General features: G+C 36.6%; 2 protein-coding genes across 14 annotated transcripts in view; one reads left to right on the top strand and one right to left on the bottom strand.

Annotated features, from left to right (window-relative positions):
* AP4S1 (adaptor related protein complex 4 subunit sigma 1) overlaps nt 1–6,903 on the top strand; it is a 28,622-nt gene extending 21,719 nt beyond the window's left edge. For 2 of the 4 annotated variants that reach the window (XM_087875063.1, XM_087875052.1), the window contains one exon: nt 451–1,245. In XM_087875063.1, coding sequence (XP_087731189.1) covers nt 451–522 — 72 coding nt within the window. In that variant the 3' untranslated portion in view covers nt 523–1,245. Of the gene's footprint in view, nt 1–450; nt 1,246–6,703 lie in introns of those variants that run through there. The other 2 variants (XR_004591463.3, XM_034417976.3) reach the window with 2 other exon arrangements.
* A 3,132-nt stretch (nt 6,904–10,035) lies between these two features.
* HECTD1 (HECT domain E3 ubiquitin protein ligase 1) overlaps nt 10,036–21,019 on the bottom strand; it is a 79,240-nt gene continuing 68,256 nt past the window's right edge. For all 10 annotated transcript variants that reach the window (XM_034417962.3, XM_087874961.1, XM_034417965.3 and 7 more), the window contains 7 exons: nt 20,627–20,764; nt 19,924–20,531; nt 19,047–19,125; nt 17,493–17,586; nt 16,818–16,968; nt 11,406–11,550; nt 10,036–11,026 (listed from right to left, as the gene is read on the bottom strand). In XM_034417962.3, coding sequence (XP_034273853.1) covers nt 10,889–11,026; nt 11,406–11,550; nt 16,818–16,968; nt 17,493–17,586; nt 19,047–19,125; nt 19,924–20,531; nt 20,627–20,764 — 1,353 coding nt within the window. In that variant the 3' untranslated portion in view covers nt 10,036–10,888. The remainder of the gene's footprint in view (nt 11,027–11,405; nt 11,551–16,817; nt 16,969–17,492; nt 17,587–19,046; nt 19,126–19,923; nt 20,532–20,626; nt 20,765–21,019) is intronic.

Raw genomic sequence — 21,019 nt, 5'->3', positions numbered from 1 at the left:
ATTCATTTTTTCTTTTAGAATTTGATTTTCCTCTTGCATCCATCATCTTCCTCCTTATCCACTTATCCTCAAAAATCACTTGCAGTTGTTAAGTTGGGAATGACATAACATGCCCTCAGGGATCAATTATGACCTCTGGGTTTAAACATAGTCAGCATTCTGAGATTCAACTTTTACTTGAATAATAAAAATAACTGTTCCATTCCATTGGAAGAAATGACAAGAGATGAGCTTTTGGGGTCATAAGAAGTGGCAGCAAAAGAAAATGATAAAAAATGTCACATTTATTTTTCTCGAAAAAGTTTCTGCTAGATTGAAAACCTATTTTGCAAATTGAAGGAATTTAGAATCCTTATGCTTGCAAACTAATATACAAATCTATTTTAGAAAAAAATAGCAAAACAATAACAGTTCTGTTCTCTTGCTAATTTTTTTTAATTTTTTTTTCAGAGTGAATTAGATGTATCCTTTTTGATTCCACCGATCTATTTATTCTTTATGTTCTTGCTCTTTCTTACCTAAAGCACACTACTCGGCAAACACCTGATATATCATATTGAACCAGAATATAAAATATGTGAGCGTTAAAAGTTGTGGTAAGTTGTTAAAGGTCACAAAGATTTTACACAAAGGAAAGGTGGCATGATTATAGATATTGGGATATTGAAGCTTTATCGCTTCTTTTTAACCAACTGAGCATTAACCGTTTTAGGAATTAACTTGAAATCTCCAAACTTGCATATATAAAAATGTATAGTACAAATCATAAAAAAGCATTCCAGACACAAATAGAAAATCAGCACATTTCTGTAAACTAAGGTTTATAGTTAATGAAGGCTATTATCAATTTAGAAAGCTCTTAAGCTTTAAATACACACATTTGTGGTCTGACTTTGTGTGATACCTGTTCTTATTCCTTTGAAGGAGTGTTTTTTCCGGCTTGGAGCTAGTTCCCACCTTTAGAAAGTTATTCCAGTTGGATTTGCCCCTAAAAGGACTTATTTGCCTCCATCCCTTGAGTCTGATGAGCAGGAAAGGTTTTTTTCTACCATGCTTTTAATAATGTCATGCTGTGCTGATTTTTAAACTAACCCAGTTGTTTAAAATCCTTTGTGTGCTGCATTTTGAGAAACTGCATATGTTTTGTTATTTCTACTATCTCTTCATTATTTTAAATCTGAAAGGCCAAAAAAAGCAAAGTGGACACTTTCTTAAATGGTAATAATAAAATAATTATTTGCATGATGACTAGTTTCACACTCTAAAATATTCACTTAAACTAGGGATAGAAGAAAGATACATCCGAATGTAGATATAAATCTCCAGGTGATTTGCAACATGTTTTGGAAGGCTTCTTAGTGTGTGATTGCTGTTTTTACAACATCAACCAAATGATAAACCATGGTCCTAAATTTCACCACTGAAATTAAAGGAACTGGAATAACATAAGTGGAATTTGGATAGAAACACTATGCCTTTTTTTTCATTGACAGTTTAACTGCTAAATTTAGGAATTCTCTCAAGATTGAATTCACCTTCATAGAACCCACACATACATCTCCCTCCTGGCAAACTTTCACTTTTTTAGGCACAGGTTTAAACCTTTTCTAGATATCAGGGCAAAATTGTTCCCCAAGCACTTTCACAGGACCCACATTAAATTTGGCATCTGTCAGTGTCCCAAGTAGACTAGGCAGGAATCACAATAAGATGAGCTTATTCTACTTTATTATAAGGCTACATTAATAGAATCTTGCAAATCTGAAAGTATTTGTTTTTCTGCCTGTTACTCAATTGTAGGCTCCTCCCTCTTTTATCTGAGTGTTCCTTAAATGGTATCTCTTTGTTACTAGGGCATGATCTAAGCATGATAGAGGAACCACAGAGAGCTTCCCCAGATCACTTTGTCATTGGTCTTAAAGAAAACCAGATCAAGTATGACCACTATCCCATGATGGGTTCTGGATGACCTGAGATAGACCCATGGCTGTCATAGTGGCTACAAATTCCTGATCTATCTCAGATCCCTCCCCAAAAGATAGATTGAAATTTTCCAGAACCATAAACCTGGGAAAGTCAATCTATAACTATAGTGCCAACACTTTCTGCAGCAGTTTCCCCCCAGAAGAGAAATTAGGTGGAAGTTGTCTAATACAGTTAGATCAAAAAATGGGTTCTTCAGCAAGGTATACATCACCATTTCCTTCAAGGCAGAGAGCATTATCCTCTCCTTCAAAGAGTCATTAATCTTCTCCCAAGTCTAAATAAATGTCCCTCACCAGCTATAGTGAGCCAAGCAGAACACGAATCAAGGTCAGAGATCCTGACCCAGATTTTTTCTCCTGCTTCTTCTATCTCTAGAAGTTCAAAGAACCTACATTGTCTAAGACATCTGGAAAGATTCAGCACAAGTAGCAACTTCCTTGTGAGCAATTTATCTGGCGGCCAAGGGGATCGTCTAGCAAATCATCAAGTTTCTGGGAGGAGACAGAGATGCCTAAAGCTGGACTGAAACAAAATTGCACATTTCTTTTGTCATGTCATAACCAGCTTGGTGCTTTCTGTCATTCCTTTCTTGGGTGGGAATTTGTTTCCCGTACAGGGAGTTTCCATTGCCCCTACTGACCTAGTTCCAAATGGAGTAGCCGACCTATCATAAAGTAAAGGTGGACGTTAAGTGCTCAGGAATCAAAATCCCATTTTCTCATCCATTCCACACATCTGCATACCGAAGGTACAAAATTCCTTAACCCATCAATCCTCATCTGTGAGCCCTGCATCTTCAAATATCAGTTCTTTCATATTTCCCACAGTCTCTCTAAATGTTTGTAGCCAATTTTCCAAACTAACTGTCAGAATCTTTCATTTGCCATCAGGTTCAAATTGAGCCCAATGGAATTCTTTGTTTTACTGCATTTCCTCTGGAACTTATTTCTTGGCATCTCCGCATAGTTGCTACTCTTCTGAAAACTTCTAGTTTTCTCCATTTTCCTGGACATTTATGCTCTAATAGGAGCCAAGACACAGATGATTCATGGCCCTGGCAAACTCACCTTCCCATATGACAGATCAAACAATCAAGAAGACTTCTTTACTGTCCATCCCAGAAGATACTTTTCTAGTTTATTCAGATGATCCTGTCTTCTTCTTTGTCCATCATTCTTTCTGTGCCCTCCTTCTCACTGCCACTTGCCAACTCTTCTGTTTTACCCTATTCCTTCCAAAACCTGATTACATAGTGTTCCATCCTAGTTACTGACATTCCTGTAGTCTGTAAATACCAGTAGTAGCAATACATAAACACTTTATAACTTAAAAAAACCCCAATAGCACAATACAAAAATGTCCATGCAGCACACTCAACAATAGACCTTACTGCAAACGTTTGGGGAATATTTGCAGTAAGAAAAGAAAAGACGAGAGCATGCATAATAACTGAATTTCAACAATTAAAACATTTTTAGTTTTTTGAGTGGTTGATTTTTAGATAAGGAAATTGTGCAATCTTCAGAAAACTACATTATGTCAGCCTGCAGGATTTTCTAACAGGGGAAGTTTATTAGGAATTAGGCTTTATCTCTGCAGATGGAAGTACTGGCATGCCCTGAAAGCACACAGGATTGTGCCAGGTTTGCACTTGGTTTGAAAACTACCAGGGGATTCCAGGGTAATTTGATGTAATGATTAAAACCCAGTCTAAACTGGGTTTTAATCAGGAGACAGAGAGTTCAATTCCTGCCTTAGGCATGAAACTTGCTGGTGATCTTGGGTCAGTTACTTTCCTTTAGCCTTTAAGAAGTTATGGGCTAACCACTTCTAAAAAAAAAACTTGCCAAGAAATTTGCAGGCACTTGCAGGCAGTCACCAGAAGTCAAGACTGATTTGAAGGCATAAAACAGGTTTACCAAAAAGTTGGAAAACATCTTAGGAAAAGGAAGTAGCAATTATTTTTACCTTTATAAAAAACGTTCCGGTATAACAAAAAGTAAAATAAGATAAAGAGAGTAAGTCTTTATAAATTGCTGGGATATAAACCTTTTTCTCCATAGAATAGAATCAAGAGTTCTTTATTCCATTAATATTTGACAAGCTCACAGCTTTGTGCCTGAAAATATTGGAAGAGAAGTCTTTGAGATAATGCTGGAGAAACTAATTTAGGAAAGCAATATTTATTTAAATATATACTGTATATATAAGAGGAACAACTTAAAGTCCTAATTTTTTATATAGCAGGAAGGATTTGGAGGAGCGTGGTTAAACATAACCTGAATTTCTATAGTTTAAATTACTATTCTGCTACAGCAATTTCATATCTGAAATGAATTAAATGCTTGTGGGGAAAAAAACATTTCTTTTTGAAAATGTAACCTAAATATCTTGATTCTGGGATTGTGAACGGTTCACTACAGTGCAATTCTGCACCCAGACAGCTGAAGTGAAACCTAGTGAACATACTAGAATTTATTTCTGAACAACTGTACACTGTTTACTTTACATGTACATGTCACTGCACATTGCACAAAAGCTTGTTAGAACATTTGAAAAGAAGAAGTGGGTTAGAGTTTAAAAAAATATATGACTCATAGGTAGGAGAAACAGATGCACAAGGTAATCAATACCAAAAACCGAGCTTGCTACTCCATAGTAGGCATCTAAAATGTTTTGTTCAAGTGCCAACATTTCAATGATCTCTGCTAAAGGAAGAACTATCCTTTCATGATTGAAATAACCATTCTGGTAAATGCACCAACTGTGACATTGTCAGAAGAAGGCTTGTTTGAGATACAAGGAGATCAAGGTACACAAAAATCAGAGGTATTAAATTGGTGTATAGACAAAGCACACACAAAAAGTTCTTAACAGGGTTCCTTTCAGATCACGTCATTTAGATACAGAGCCGACCACAATTTTAGATCAACCCTACACTCATGGCAGTGATTTGTGTTATCATGTTGAGTCCCATTATAATAGGGAAGAATAATAATCTATTTCAGTTCTCAACAAACACTTTATATAAAGTAGTACCGGTATGTATTATTATTTAAACCAGTTCCTATCCATTTAATACTTGTCCCTGATGAAATTGATGCCAATCTCTTTTTATTGGAAAAAAAAATGCTAATTTTAATTTCATTGTTAAGTAAAATGGGTCAAAATAATCATCTTTTAAACACATATTTTTAAGAATGTGTGCTGCACAAAAATAAATAAATAAAAAATAAAAAAGCCAGTTGGTTGCTCTAGCATTTACTTAGAACAAGGTGAGCAAAAGAAGACAGAGAATGAAAAGGAAGTTAGTCACTTGGTTGTCAAGAGCAGATGAAATACTTGCTGTTGGAATGAAGTTGTGGAATGCTCCTTAGCAGGGTGTGGTTACTCACACATCATGGTGATATGATGAAGAAACCTCTTAGGGTTTCCTTCTTTTCAGCTCCCAACTACTCTCTAGATGCTTTTTGAACTGTAAAATGGAATGCACTGTGTATCCCATCAAATCCTAAAGCTTTATCATGTTTTGGAGATCTATCCAATGATCCTCCTGGTTTCCCCATCCACCAGGAAACGGTAGCATTTATTAGATTTCTGACAGCTAAATTAGCAGTATTGAAATACCTGGATTATTCCTATATAATTAGCTTTTAATGGCAAACAGCATTCTATGCCCACACAATACATTAAATAGACTCATTCACTAGTTTTAAATAGGGATACAAACCTCCCCTTTCTATCCCAATTGTGCCGTTTTCATAATAAAACTCAAGACTTAACTTGAAAGTCAAGAATGTTTGACTCTCAGTGGAATGCATGTATAGTTATGTACATAATTAAGACAATGTTTTCAATAGGGATGCCATCTCATTTATACTTGTCATCAAATTGCTTTATTCCAATCTCAAGAGAGCGAGCCCTGGAAGCTGCTATTCAAGAAAAGATAGGGGCCAAATATCTTTATTAAAGAATTTTGAGTACTTATTTCAAATTATAATTTCTCAGGATTGTTGGAGAAAAGCCATGAGAATTAATTCAGAATAAAATTCTTTTAAGTTTGTAACACAGAGATTATTGGAGAAGACAATAGTCAGCTGATGTAACATCACACATCATCTCCCTTGATAAAATATGCTTAAGGTTGAAGCACATTGACAATAAATTAAATATTAAAAGAACCAAAGAAGCTGATTTCTTAATAAGTTATGCAAATCTTTGAGACTGAATATTATGCATACTGAATATATCTGAATATATATATATCTGAATATATATAGTTTGAAAGAAAAAAATGGGAATGAGAGCACATTAGTTTTCTGAACACTAACATGGCCAGCTCACTACTATTATTATAAAAATAATATAAACTTGGGTAATTATTTTATAGTGAGATCTTTGCATTAGATTTCATAACATGAATTCAAGTATTTCTCATCCCCAGGTCTGCAGTAGTAACTGATATTACAAACATCTGCTTTTACTATTTCAAGTTTCTAAGTCTCTTTTCATTCATGTACTCTTGCAAATTCCACATTGAAATATAAATCATGGTGTCATAAATTTGGCATAGCTATTGAAATATCTGATTAGAAAGTTAAATTAAGTTGTTCAAACATGAAATAAATGCACTGATGAAATATGATATTTTGCAATTTAGTTCATACTATTTGCTTGAAGGAGTAATACAAAACCTTAACTTGATTTATGAATACAGATCATGTTCAAATTAGACAGAGTGCATATAATTTTGGATGAAATGGTTCTAAATGGTTGCATTGCAGAAACCAACAAAACCAGAATTCTTGCACCTCTTTTGGTTCTTGATAAAATGGCAGAAACCTAGAAGGAACAAGCCAGAAAATAATATTGTACATATTTGAAAATATTCTTCAAATAAAAAGGACAGTTTTTGAGGTTTTTTGCCAAATTGTGAATAATTGTTTTCGAGCTAAAAGATTACTTAAGCAAATGTTTAGCGCTCATCACCTTCTTGTAAAATTACATTTTTTACTACCATGCCAAATGTTTTTGAAGTTTGTAATCTGCTTGAGGAATTAATCTTTATATATGAATATGGATGTTTGTGTCTTTATTTATTGAACATTTATCTTGCCAAAATCAAAAGCATCTTCTTCATGACTTGCAACATAAAAAAAACCCAATAAAAATTGAAAATATAAATCTTAATAAAACAACAACAACATATTTTGCAAATAGCATCTGGCATCCGCCCATAAACTACCTCCAAGAAATCTGTTTTTAAGAACTTCTGAAATGTGACTGAAGTTGGGGGCCAGACATATTTCCTACAGGAAGCCACTCTTCAGACTGGCCTGAAGTAGGGCCTCCCCAAAATGGGGGACGATCATCCACTTCTCAAGGAGGTTGGGCAAATTCAATGGAGATAGGAGATCCTGAAGGTAGCCCAGCGCCAAGCCACAAAGAGCTTTATAGTTTAAAACAGGACTTGGCATTGCCAGCAAAATAGGTGTAATACATGACCACCAGCAAGCACCGAGGCTACTGCATTTTGCACCAACTGGCGGTTCCAGTGATCTTTAAAACCAGCCCCACATAGAACACTTTGCAGTAATAGTCTATGTGCATGATGGTGAGGTCATAGACCACCAGTCACATCTGTTGCCCTAAGACAAGTCATAATTGGTGCACTAGCAGGAGCTGTGCAAATTCCACCCTGGTCGTAGGTTTTATCTGCTGATCCAGAGCCTTGAGGCCAGGAAGACACCCAAGTTGATGACCTCCTCCTTCCGGGGCAGAAACAATACACTGAGGACGGAGGAACCTTGGTGTACACACAATAGGTCTGTTTTAGTAGCATTCAATTCAAGCCTTCTCTCTCCCAACCAAATCCTAAGTTTCCAGGCTTTCGGACAAGCTATTGACAGCAGCTCTAGTGGGGCTTGAGGTTGTAACGAGCACTTTCCAGAGTTGTTCTCCCAAAAGCTTCATATAGCTATTAACTAATGGAGGAAGATCTGACTGCCTTCAGCATTCTGCAAGGGAGCAGCCAATCCTCCTCCCCAATCACCAGGGACTGGAACTGGCTTATGAGAAAAGAATGAAACCACTGTAAAACAGTGCCCCCATTCTTCAACCCCAGCATGTAGTCCATCAGGAAAGCCCATTGAGAGGTTCAGAAAGACTAGGATATGTATACTACTCTTATCCAGGCCTCAACATGGGTTGCTGACCAAAATTATCAGTGTTGTCGCTGTTCGAAACCCAGGGCTGAATCCCGATGACTGAATATACTTTCTCTAGCAGTTGTTCCAGAACTACTATCTCCATAATTTTTGTCAAAAAGGCAAATATGTGTCATAGTTGTCCCAAACCTCAGAATCCAGCACCTTTTGGAGGAATGGAACTACTTCATAAAGGATACAAAATAATTAGCTGATAAAGGGGAGCTGCTTGACTCTTTTAATGTTTGGCTGAGCTTTCTTTTTTCTGTCAATAAAGTGAATATAATTTAGTCATAAACACTGGAAAAGACATGCAACTCTTTTCCAATCATATTCTAGGACCCAGGAAAATGACTCTGCTGTAATAGAAAGTAGACAGGTAATTCTTGCAGTGGAAGAACTTAACCAAGAAGATCCCCGAGGGTCTGTATTTGGACCACTGTTTTTTTGTTTGTTCTAAAGGGTGAAGAGCAAAGTAGCTTAATCTGCTGATGACATACATCATCAGTTAATTTACTTAGTATAACACAAGGTAGCCCAAAAAAATCTTTAAAAAATGTTTTCAAATTCTGAAATAAATATTGAAATTGCAGGTAAGCAAGGATAAAAGGATCTGCTTAGGAACAAAAAAACTAACATTACAAAAATGTTGAGAAGATACAAATTGCAGTGACTGAATAGAAAAGATGCTGACATTGTAAACTGCTCAGAAAGTGCTGTAAGGCATTATGGAGTGGCGTATAAGTCTAAGTGCTATTGCTTTTGATATTATAGTATCTTAAATGAGAAATATGGGCATTATTCAATCCATAACTATTAACGTAATTTGTTGTTTCTGTATTGTTTTAATCAGTATGGCTAAACTATTGGTTAATACTTTGATGGGATTATTTTTCTGTATAAAGTGGCCCCTAACCCAGATGATGAAAGAACATGTTTGCATTTTCATTACAACCAGTGCTTCTGAATTAAAAAGGCCAAAATATAAATAAGTAATCATTTCAGTTGCTCAACAGCTCTTGTCCCTTTCTTAGTTTTTATATATATATTTGCATTACAGCATTAGCACTTCCATTTTTCATTTTGTTAATAGCCTCCCAACAAAAATGTTTCCTTTTTCACAATTGTAAACTGAGTTAATAAATCAAGCTATATCAATCTTTTCAATTCTATATCCTCATTTTACCGACCTCGGAAGGATGGAAGGTTAAGTAAACCTTGAGCCCCATCAAGATCAAACTTCAGGTTGTGGGCAGTTAGCCTGCAATACTGCATTCTAACCACAGGGCTCCTGTTGTTAGTACCACTTTATAATCTTGGCAAAAACACATTTGGAATAATGCACCCAGTTTTGGTCACCACAATATAAAAAAGATATTGAGACTCTAGAAAGAGTGCAGAAGAGCAACAAATATGATTAGAGGACTGGAGGCTAAAACATGAAGAATGGTTGCAGGAATTGACTATGTCTAGTTTAATGAAAGAAGTGACATGGCAGCAGTGTTCCAATGTCTAAGGGGCTGCCACAAAGAAGAGGGAGTCAATCTATTCTCCAAAGCACCTGAAGGGAGAACAAGAAGGATGGAAACTAATCAAGGAAAGAAACTAGAACTAAGAAGAAATTAACTGACAGAACAATTAATCAGTGATACGACTTGCCTCCAGAAGTTGTGGGTGCTCTGACACTGGAGGTTTATAAGAAGAGGTTGGACAACCATTTGTCTGAAATGGTATAAGGTTTGAGCAGGGGGTTGGAGTGGAAGGTTCCTTCCAACTTTATTATTCTGTTATTCCATTAAGTTTTGAATGTATTGGGGGAACTAGTAAAATACTAACCGAAGACTTTTGTACGCTGCAAACATTTTAATGATTATTGTTGAGCATACACAATGAAAATCTTCTTTTTAAACTTCAAACTGCAACAAGTTAAATAAATGTTTTTAATATACAAAGGAAATACAACATAAAGTAAAACTTGCTTTAAATGTGCCTTGCACCAGTAACCAGTGTCTTTTAAAAGCTTTATTGTTGAGTTACACGCGCACACACACACACATACACACATGAACACATATTTGAGGATTTGGATCTTTATAGCGGGGTATTTAGAAATCAAAATATATTCCCACTTGAAATAATAATAAACGGTTGTGCATGATTATATGCAAATACCCTACCCCAACACTAGAATACTCCAACAGTGCAGGCACCATTAAAGAAAGGAAAGAAAGCTTGAGATGCCCATTGACTAAGTTAAGGAAGCAAGTTTCTGACCATTTAGCTTAAAGCCAGGAAAAACAAGGATCAATGATGGAACTGTAGTGTACAGGGTATTAAACGGTAGACTTTACACAAATGCACTGTTATAAATCTTGAATCAGTAAACACTGGAAATCTGCAGGTCTGCTCTTTGGAACAGTCAAACATTTGCTTCAGCTTCTGGTTGCACAAGCCCTTGGAAGCATCACACACTGTTCTTGCCTTTTTCTTGCTGGCTGTGTAATTCATTGGGATTTGTTTTGACATTAGCAGCTAACAAAATTATTCCATGTTTTTCCAAAGCCTCATGGATAGGGGAAAAAGGCAAGTCTCTTTGAGTACAGCATGGAGATTGTATTTTCTGCACAACAACACAGGAGGCTTCACTAGGTATGAATGCAAAACCAGTTTGAGATATCCCATTTCAGAATATCAGTTCAGTTGAGATGAAAGCCTTTCTCCATGGTAGCAGCTAGGAGGCGTTCTCGCATAATCTCTTCAGAGGAATACTCAGGCAATTTAAGATAATGCACACAGGTATTCACAGATGGGTAACTTGCATCTGTAGCATCAACCTGTGAATAAATATCCATAATGTAATTTAAAAAGAGAACAGAGACTATACCGTACACTTCCATTTCAGTTTAAACATTTACCAACTTGGTAAGCATCAGATCCCTAGTCAGCATTTCAGAAATTTGGGGATTATAGCCCCACATTTGGAAGGCATCCACTTGGACAAGCTTCCTTTATATTCTAATAGTTTTATTTAATGGTGGCATCATCATCATCATCATCATTATTATTTCCCATGCATAATGGCCAAATCACTATGAAAAGGTATCTGGCATAAGCTAGACAGAAGCAGATTTCTGAATGAGTTAATTCAAAGACAACTTTTATAATAATACAACTAGAAGCAGAACGCACAGACAAGTTGTAAGCTGTTCCTACCTTGCGTACAACAGTGAGACGAGGATGTAGGTTAGCCAATCCACCTGGGGGAAGTGTTGAACAACCAGTTGTAAATTGGAGGAATGCTTTTCTTTCGTCTGAAGACATGCCACATAAAACTCTTACAAATCTCAGGAACCCAGGGCTAAAATAAAACACATCATCAAAGCAAATAGGTAAATACTAAATTTAAAAACCCATTATACATATCCATTAAAAAGAAGGATCAAGGACCTAAAAACCACAGCTGAATCCTGTAAGTAACCTGGCCTCGTGCCAATTTTAAAGATGACAAGCAGCACCTTAAATTATATCCAAAGTCACTGAGAGCCAATACAGTTCACATAACTAGTGTTACAAAGGTGGCATATCCCGTATTGTACAGGCTGCTTCCAAATTATATTATTATTAAAATTGTATCTTTTTATTTAATAATATATTAAACTTGTATGTCACCTGACTTCCAATGACTCTGAGTGGGTCTCAACAATCAAAGTATTTACAACAAAATCAACAAAAGACAGCAAGTGTTACACACATATCACTTTCTCATGATAAAGGCCTGAATGAAAACCCGAATCTTCACCACTCTTCTGAACAACAGCATAGTGGGGGACATCCAGTACTTGGGGAGGGGGAGGACCTTGTTCCAGAGGTGAGGGGATGCTACAAAGAATACATGATTCTGGGGTCTTGATAGATGACACTATTTAATTGAAGTCCCAAAGGTGCTTTTTCAAGAGTCAACTGGACTCTCAGCTGAAGAAGCTTCTTGGATGAGAAGCGAAACGTCTTCAAAGAAAAACAAGAAAGTCCAGTTGCCTCTTGAAAAAGCACCTTTGGGACAGCTATGAACTGGACGACTAAGAGTCTCCATAGATATTTAATCGAAGGAAACTGGAGTGTGTCAACCCTGCAAGACTGTCGGGCAGATGCTATGATCCCTCAAGTAATTAGATACTTACATACTGTTTTTAGGAACAACCAGCCCCTTGAGCTACACTGAAAGCAAATTGGCAACCAGTGCAGCTTGCAAAGCAAAGGCATTACAGGTAGCCTTTCGTTAATAACAGTAATTAAGACTGGAATCATCTCTAAGCAATGTAGTTGTAAAGCACAATGTCATATGACCACATCACTTAGTAACAGCAATCCCAGTTTCCTTTGTTAAGCAAGGAACACAGGTCATTAAATAAGGATCTCCTCACAACTTCCTGTCAGCTTCCAAACTCAATAGGGAAGCCGGCAGGGAATTACAAATCCCATACAGTTTGCAAACAGGCTGGTGGGTGGATAAGCGGCTAGACAAGGTGTGGTGCCAAAGCAGCTGGGCCCAGGGAACTGGGAGGATGTGTGGGAGTGGGTGCCATGCAAGGGCAGACTGGCCAGAGTGGCTGCTGCTGCTGGAGATGGGTACATAGATGGAAGCCACAGGCAGGCAGATGAATGTGCTCTGGAGGTGCGGAAGGTGCTGTGGCTATGCAGGAGAAAAAGCCGCAGGAGCGGGGGCAATTTGCAGGACTGACTTACGACCTTCTCTGCTGGCTTCCCCATTGATTTTGTTTGTGAGGAACCACAGGGAAAGTTGTAAATGGTGATCATGTGATCCCCCAGAACATTGCAAGCATGCTAAGCCCAAGCATGTTGCCAAAGGCCCAGCTCACACTGGGCCCTCATGTGATTGCATGGTTGCTAACAGCTGACAGCCTGACTTCAAGGATGGGTTGTAAGTACCACTCATTCAGCACCATTGTAACTTCAAATGGCTGTAGAATGAGTGGTGGCTAACCAAGAAGTATTTGAACATGCCCATCATTGATTGCACCGCTGAATGCTAGATCAGTTGAAGCTTCTGGTTGATCTTTAAGTCCAGCACCATGTAGAGCATATTGTTTTAGTAAAGTCACAAGAAGACTAGAACATGAACGGTGGTCTGATTTAGGTAAGAGTGCAAATGGTGCATCAGGTACAAAGGTCTTGCTGGCAACAGTTGACACCTGGTTTTCAAGCAGGAGCTAAAAGTCCAGGGAGTCTCCCAAAGTTGCACCAACCTTGAAGGGAGAAGTGCTACTCCTCCAAGATCAAAGATGGAATATCCCAGATCCGAGTGGTCCAAATAACTACCCTTGGTATTGAAAGAACGGAGTTGGACATGTTTCCTCCCCATCTGGAAGTATGTTGGGCTGAGAATGAATGATTGACCCAAAGCCACATTGTTGGTTTTTATGCCTATGGAAAGGTCTTCCAATTTCTAGCAATATTTTAACTACCACATCCAACTGTCTCTCTGATCTACAATAATTTCCAGAATCTCATAGTATTAATACTCAGTCTAACATAGAAAACTAAATTATGCAAGCCTACTTCGGTTATCCACTGGAAAGATAGTATTGTATTTAGAATTGAAAGGTTTTATTTAATTGTTCTTACAGACTATTAGATTTCAACAACATTGGAAGATTTCCAATGTAAAACAACCTATGATAAAAAAACCTACAACATTGCCAACAATGTTGAAAATGTAAAGTAAACAGACCTATAAAAATATATTTACTGCCTTCACATTGTGTCACAAGCCACTGAGAGATCAAGAACCATAAAGATAGATTCAGATCTACCAAAGGAGATGCCTATACAGCTTCCTAAAGCAGCCAGGTGGGCATGAAAGAAACTATGAGTAATAGGGCTCAAACTGCAGAGCTTCCCATCTATTTTGAGGGGAACTAACAAGCTGAAATGTATTCGAAATAATATTGCAAAATAAATAAATAAAACTCTACACCAGTCACCTCATCAAATTTCATCTATATAGGCAAGACATAATCAAATTTCAACAACTTGCAGCAAAATATTGCAAGGCAACTTGCAGCAGCCCACAGGGAGACCTCTCAAAAGGGCAATGCAGCCTCTGTCAATGTAACAATGGAGTAATATGAATGCTGTGCCACCTTTATTGCCATAACATAAATTCAGATGGGAGCTCTTAAGTGTTCAAGTCAAGTTCCGATCTTCCTTCACTGGCACTCCAGGCATCTTTTCTGTCACTTGATTTCCTAGATAAAATAAGGAGCTCCCTGGGATTGGCAAATAGGGGAAAGGATCAGGTAAATCCTGTCAAATGCTTTGGCTGTCTCCATGTTCCATTAGCTTTATACAACTGTCTACCACACTGCTGGGAAAATCCCAAAACACATACCAGAATTCATCTGGATCCATGATACCTGAGGCAAACCACTTTAATCAGTCTTCCCAGCGTGCAGAGGTTCTTTACAATACGCCACATTCAGAGCAGAGACTGGTCTGACTGTAGCAAAAGACTCATTACTATGTTGTACAACTATAGATCATATACCAACGGCTTTGAGAGAAAAGACCAGATCTAATATAGGATTTGTATTAGGACGGAGATGATGTTATTGATGATTTATTCAAATTTGTTGTAGTCACCAACCCCAAAAGACTCTGAGCAAGCCTACAACTGACATGAATTCTTTCCCATTAGGGCATAGAGGATGGAATCTCCAAGCATCAACATCAGGCAGGATTCCAAGTCAGACTGACAATAAGACCAGATTTTTCTGGAAGAAACTCAGTCATATGGCAAGTTGAGTGGAATATGAACAGGATCCTTAACTGGTCCCTATACCGTATACCAACATTGCACTACCTCAGAGTCCTGAGTCCTGGACACCACCATTTTTTCCTGGAGTGTTATTATCACTCCCACTGTCCTGCTATTGTTCTCACTAGCAGTGAAAGACCTGGAACTCAGGAGGTCAGGTTTCTAATCAATTTAGAAAGCAAGAGACAACTGCGCTGAAGCATCACTGGTAACACTTTCTTTGATATCTACAATGCAAAAGAGGGTTATTTGGATTGTCAAATCCAAAGATATCCTACAAGGGGAGGTTAACTTCTGTGAGCAGTTTCACATCTATCTCTCTTTATCACTGGGATGTATTTTTCCTAATATTTTGTCAGAATCTGCCTTTCTAAAAACCTAAGGCCATTGTTTCTGTATCTTGCAGTCTAGAATGCGAAGAGTTCATACCCTTTTAGGTACTTAAAAGGGTGCTACTATAGCTCGCTTATCTTTTCTCAAAGCTAAATATACCTACTTTCCTCAGTCTTTCCTAAGACTCAATTTCCAGCCTCTGAATAATCCTTGGTACTGTTCCTTGCACCTGTTAGAGTTTGTCTGAATCTCTCCTATGGTTTTGTATCTAGAACTAGACACAGTATTTAAGGTTTAATTTGAACAAGACAAATACACTGTTTTGGATGCTGTTTAACCAGCATTAATTTATTAACAAAGCTCTGAATTTACTACAGATCATATATCTACAGATCATAATACTATAACATTATGGATTATAGGATTCACAACATTTCTTTTACTGCTATATTCCCCATTTTAGGGTACACTTTTTTTTCTTCCTACCTAAAAATATTTGTACTGTGTCAGTATTATTTTCAACTCATTTCTTTACCTAGCAGGTTTTCTATTTTGGGGGTCATTTGTTTTAGCTCCCAATCAAGAATTAAAGCAGTGAGAGGTCGTTGGTGCTCTCTGAACATAGTTTTTTTTTTGCAGAAGTTTCATTATCCTAACTAGGTAACATTATCAGTGCTAGTAAGGAATAGGGGCTTGCTTTCAATTTATATTCTAGTGGCTTGCCCTGTCAGCATTGGTGGGAGTGGTCTTGGCAGTAGTTTGCTTGGGATGTTTACTGTTTACAATACCCCAATCAAGGAACTGCCAAACAAACTAACAGTAAACCCCATTCCTTACTAGCACTGATGATATTACCTAGCTTGGGTAACGGTTGCGTGAAAACAACCAAGCTCAGAGAGCATCAAGGACCCTCATTTCAATCCTGAGCTACAAATATTCTCCTTTATCGGTAATTAAGCAGTAATTAGTAATAATTTTACATAATGTACCTAATTTCTTCAATTACTTTTGGGATTTGAAAGTATTTAGGACGAAATCTGTATATTCTTAAAATTCTCCAAGATCATTTCACATACCAAATCAAATTAAAAGTCAGAGATTAAACCTTTGATAAATAGGATGCATTAGGTAAAGGAAAGCTTCTTAGGGCTCTGTCTATAGAAGGCAAGCTTACAATGAAATTGTAAAAAAACCTTCAATCACATGAGATAAAATGCACTGCTTAAAATATAGTTTACATATAATTTCTATAAATCTACTACTTATGAAAATTTACGTGGTCTGTGATGGGAAATTCCTTGTAAGGTAAAAATATGAAAGTGTTAACAAGTAAAATTTCACAGTTGTAATGGTTCTGGATTGATTCCTTTCTTCTTTTCTTCCTCCAAACCATTATCCTTTATGACCAAATCTTAAAATCAATAGAAATACGCTATTATTTGATGAAGTAAAAGTACCTGTCTCGAGTGTAGCCAAGTTTAGGTTCTGTGTAGTTGATTATATCTTCAGCTGCCCAGGATGGTGACTGATTACCACAAAGAATCATTTGAACTTCCTCGTGGCTAAAGGAACTTAGCTTTTCCATTGGAAAGACTCGGTTGAAGCCATCTTTATAGGGGGGAAAAAAACAAGGCAAAAGTGAGCATGCTTGAAGATGTATATCAGAAAACATAGTCTTGTTTTTTTTTTATTGTAATACTCCGCTTGTACAAGTATGTTGGCAAATCAACTGAAATTCTCTCTCTCTCTCTCTCTTTTAAAAACCAGTATAGAAACCAATTCAGCAAAACTTTAGAAGACCTAGGAATGTTTTTAAAAGTTGTTTTTCATAGTACACTAAGATAAGCTTCCTTATGAGAGCTGCCTGAGATGAATGGCACAGAAGCTAAAAAAATAAATATTATCATTTCATTAGTTAACTTAGCTTAGGATTTGACTCTCCATATGTTGAAGACTCCAAATATCCTTAGTCATTGATCATTCTACAATTACATGAGTACAAAATCATCTGGTACCCACTAATTTTAACTGAAAAGAAAATCCTCTCACTAGTTTATTTAGAAATTCCAAGATCCCCATCTCTCTTTTAAATAAGAGATTTATGTTCTTATTTGTAATAAACAATTACATACCTCTGAAGGCATCCATTTGTTTCTGTATGCCAGTGTGCATGCAGAAGTCAAACATCAAATCCACATATTCTTCTGCATTATCCATAGTTACCAACTATAAAGAGATTGTCAATGGACAAAAGGAACTTGTTACATTACAGAAGATTTTTAAAGAAACATGCCAATGTTTGTGAAATATTTGTAGTTTTTATAAATAGCTGTTCCAAGTACAGATTTTTAAAATATATTTAATAAAATTCTAATTTCAAGGCCCTGAAAACTTCAAAAAATTTAAATGTCATATTATATAGTCAACCACTTCCTATATTGTGCTATAGTGGTGCCTCCCCGAACACAGGGCAAAGACATGAAATTGTCTTGTTTTAAACTAGCTTTCAAAAATACAAAAGAATTTGAACTACACAGGGAGAGATTTCCACAGAGTAAGAGATGCTATAGAGAAGGCCTGTTATTTCATCTATATCCCATATACCTTGGGGGCTGGGGGATACTCAAAGTGTTGACTCTCTAGATCAGGGCTGTCAAACTCCTGGCCCATGGGCCAGACGGGTCACGTGCCACCCTCACCCCATTTAGTGAAGGGGAAAAAAGTCTTGATGTCACGTGACATTGCCGTGACATCGTGATTTTGACACCTCTGCTCTAGATAATAGGAAGAGATAGCAGATTTATTGATTTTAATTTATTTATCAATGTTGATATTGCCCAACTCTGGGCACCTCATGAAACAGAGAACATAAATAAGTATAATAAATTAAACCAATATGTTTCAAAATAACTACAACATAATTACATAGTAATTTCTCCTTGCAATCCAAACAACACATCAGAAAATATAATCAGAGGAATCTCATCCACTGTGCCCCAAGACCTGAAGGAGGCCACCTGTTTATGTCTCATGATCATCCTGGAAAAGGTTCCAGATACTTTTTCCTCTTGAATCTCCCAAGGCTTCAACGTTACAGCATTAAGTTTTTCTTCAAAAGTAAAACCCTAAATTTCCTCATAGGAAATTTTTCCCTATGTCTAGTGCTTACACCCTATTTGCCGCTAAAACGAGACAGGAAGAGTTTGGATCAAGATTACAGATAATGCTGTTCTGCACATTAACACCCCAGCATTAACACCCCTTCTACTCCCTCAGATTTCACAAGTTCCAAAGAATTGCATATTATAAAGATATATTATAATATGGACAATGGACTTTGTATAACTGACATCTAGCCCAAAGTAAATTGAACAATGTTGCAGGTTCAGCATTGTATAGAATCTTCAGTCGCATATGTGGATATTATTTTGCTCATCTTTCCAGAATACTCTCAGATGGGATACTCTAAACATGGTGGAAGTGTCTCAAGTTTGAAACAGGTCTTTGCTATGAAATATCCTCTTCTGATACCAAGTTTCTGTCTAAGTGGCTTGTTTCATGCTAGAAACCACTTGTATTCAAAAAGGGCTATTTTGCACTTGAAATGGGTTCATTTAATTTAATACATAATTAATTCAAAATTTTTTTGCACACTACTAAATTCCCATATTAGAATTATTTACTACCTCATCTTCTCCACCAGGCTTGAGATCCACTGCTGTAAAGCCATAAACTCTGGATGAAGGGCAAAACTGGAAATTAAGTCTATAAAACGAAAACATTAGTATATTATAACTTATCTTTGTATAGATCAGGAAGCATCACAGTATTTCCATGATAAGAGTCACAGCAATATGGATTCACAAATAATATCACATTCATTCTTATGTCCAATTGTAAGAGTAAAAGTTTATCTCTGATGAAAGAGACTAAAAATCTATCCGATCCAATATTTTGATTCTCAGTCAGTATCTTCAAGAAATTCCAAGGAAGACTGAAAAATTCATTGTCTCTCATTATTTCTTCTGAGATCAATATAGGGACCCAGAAGTTTTGAACTGGAAAATACACCTGCTCATTATGACTAACAGTTCTTTATAAGATTTTAAAGTAGAGAACTCTCTAAAAAATCCATGTCTTTTGGCAGTTGGTTTTAATCAACTAATTGAGTTGAAGAAATTTGCACTTTTTGTTTATCCTGAACCTCATGTTACTTTGATTGAATAATACCAAGACTACAGGAAAGAAAAATCTATCAACTTTTTCTAGTTATGCAAAATTTATCTAGCATGATCTATTCATAATCATAACTTCATTATATTGAAGGATATCTTAATATCAAATGAAAAATAATATATACATGAACAGAAAAGTTTGTTTAAATAAAAAAATCTACAAAATACTTCAATATAATCAAATTGTAAGGTAATGCTGCAAATAATATCAATTATATTTATGTGATTTTGTTTAGAAAACATGTAGCTTACACAATTTTCAAAGTAGAAATGCCAATTCTTTTAACCAACATTTACAAAAACAAGTTGAGAAGAAAAATCCCCTTACCCTAAATCTTCTATGCTAAGTGGAGGTCCAGAACCTGATGGATTCTTCATCATAAGTTCTTGAAGTTTAGTATTTTTTTCATCTTCTGAAAGGCCTTTGTTGCTTAATATTTGACGTCTCTTAATTGCAAGATCCTTAATTTCCTTTAGAAATCTTGCTCTGTGAGGGTTTACCAGTTCAAAATCTTCCCATGTTAGGATTCCATTAAACCATGCTGGAGGCTTAGGTTTTGGTGGGTCAAGAATAAATTCAGATTTGGAATCCTCTTCAAAACTTCCTACTGACAGGGAATCATGTCCCTCCTCTGTAGAGGCTTCTGATTGACTTTCAGTGCAGTGCAAGTCTCTGTCACCCCGTGATTCATAAATCAGTTTACTCATATTGCTTTTAATATCACCCATGCACATGAGTTTAAAAAAAGGCTTAGAAATTGGCAGGTCTACAAGTCTATTGTCCTGGATACATTTAGCTAAGAAAATCCCAAGAAAATGAAACAGTTTAGTGATTCTTTCAAGTTCATCACTATCCTGTGGGAAAGGTGCTGTGAAGAGCCCACAAGATCGCTGTACATAGTATCCTGGAGGTTTCAATCCACCGCCGATATCAACCTTTTTATAAAAAAAAAAGGCAAAGGAGAAAAATGTTATTGAAGTTACATAGTACCATATCTTTTATTTGTATTTATTCTGAAAAGAAAATATACCTGTCGTGATTCATCATCTGGAAAATCATCATCACAGAGCCACGCTCCCAATTCTGTTCTCTGGAATTCTGCTGCTACCAATGCATAAAACTCCAACGTAGGCCCTAATCCTGTTCCTTCCTCCCCTAAAAACTCCACCTGAAAATCAAAAAAACAAGAGCTCTAAGTAGCTCCAAGGGAAATGTTCCTATCTTACAACACACAGCAGTGAAGATGAAAGAACAGTGTGGGGATGCATTCAGATTTGCCCTTCTATAGATAACTTTTGTTTTACTTACAGAAGAGACAGAGAATCAATAGAGACATCCAGTGAATGAAAATGAAAGACTGAACAGCAACAGGACTTAGACTTATATACCGCTTTTCAGCCCTCTCTAAGCGGTTTACAGAGTC

Source organism: Pantherophis guttatus, chromosome 1 (assembly GCF_059756535.1).
Source record: "Pantherophis guttatus breed Tessera chromosome 1, ASM5975653v1, whole genome shotgun sequence".
In the NCBI taxonomy this organism is placed as follows: Eukaryota; Metazoa; Chordata; class Lepidosauria; order Squamata; family Colubridae; genus Pantherophis; species Pantherophis guttatus.
This window is presented reverse-complemented; position numbering and strand designations above follow the sequence as displayed.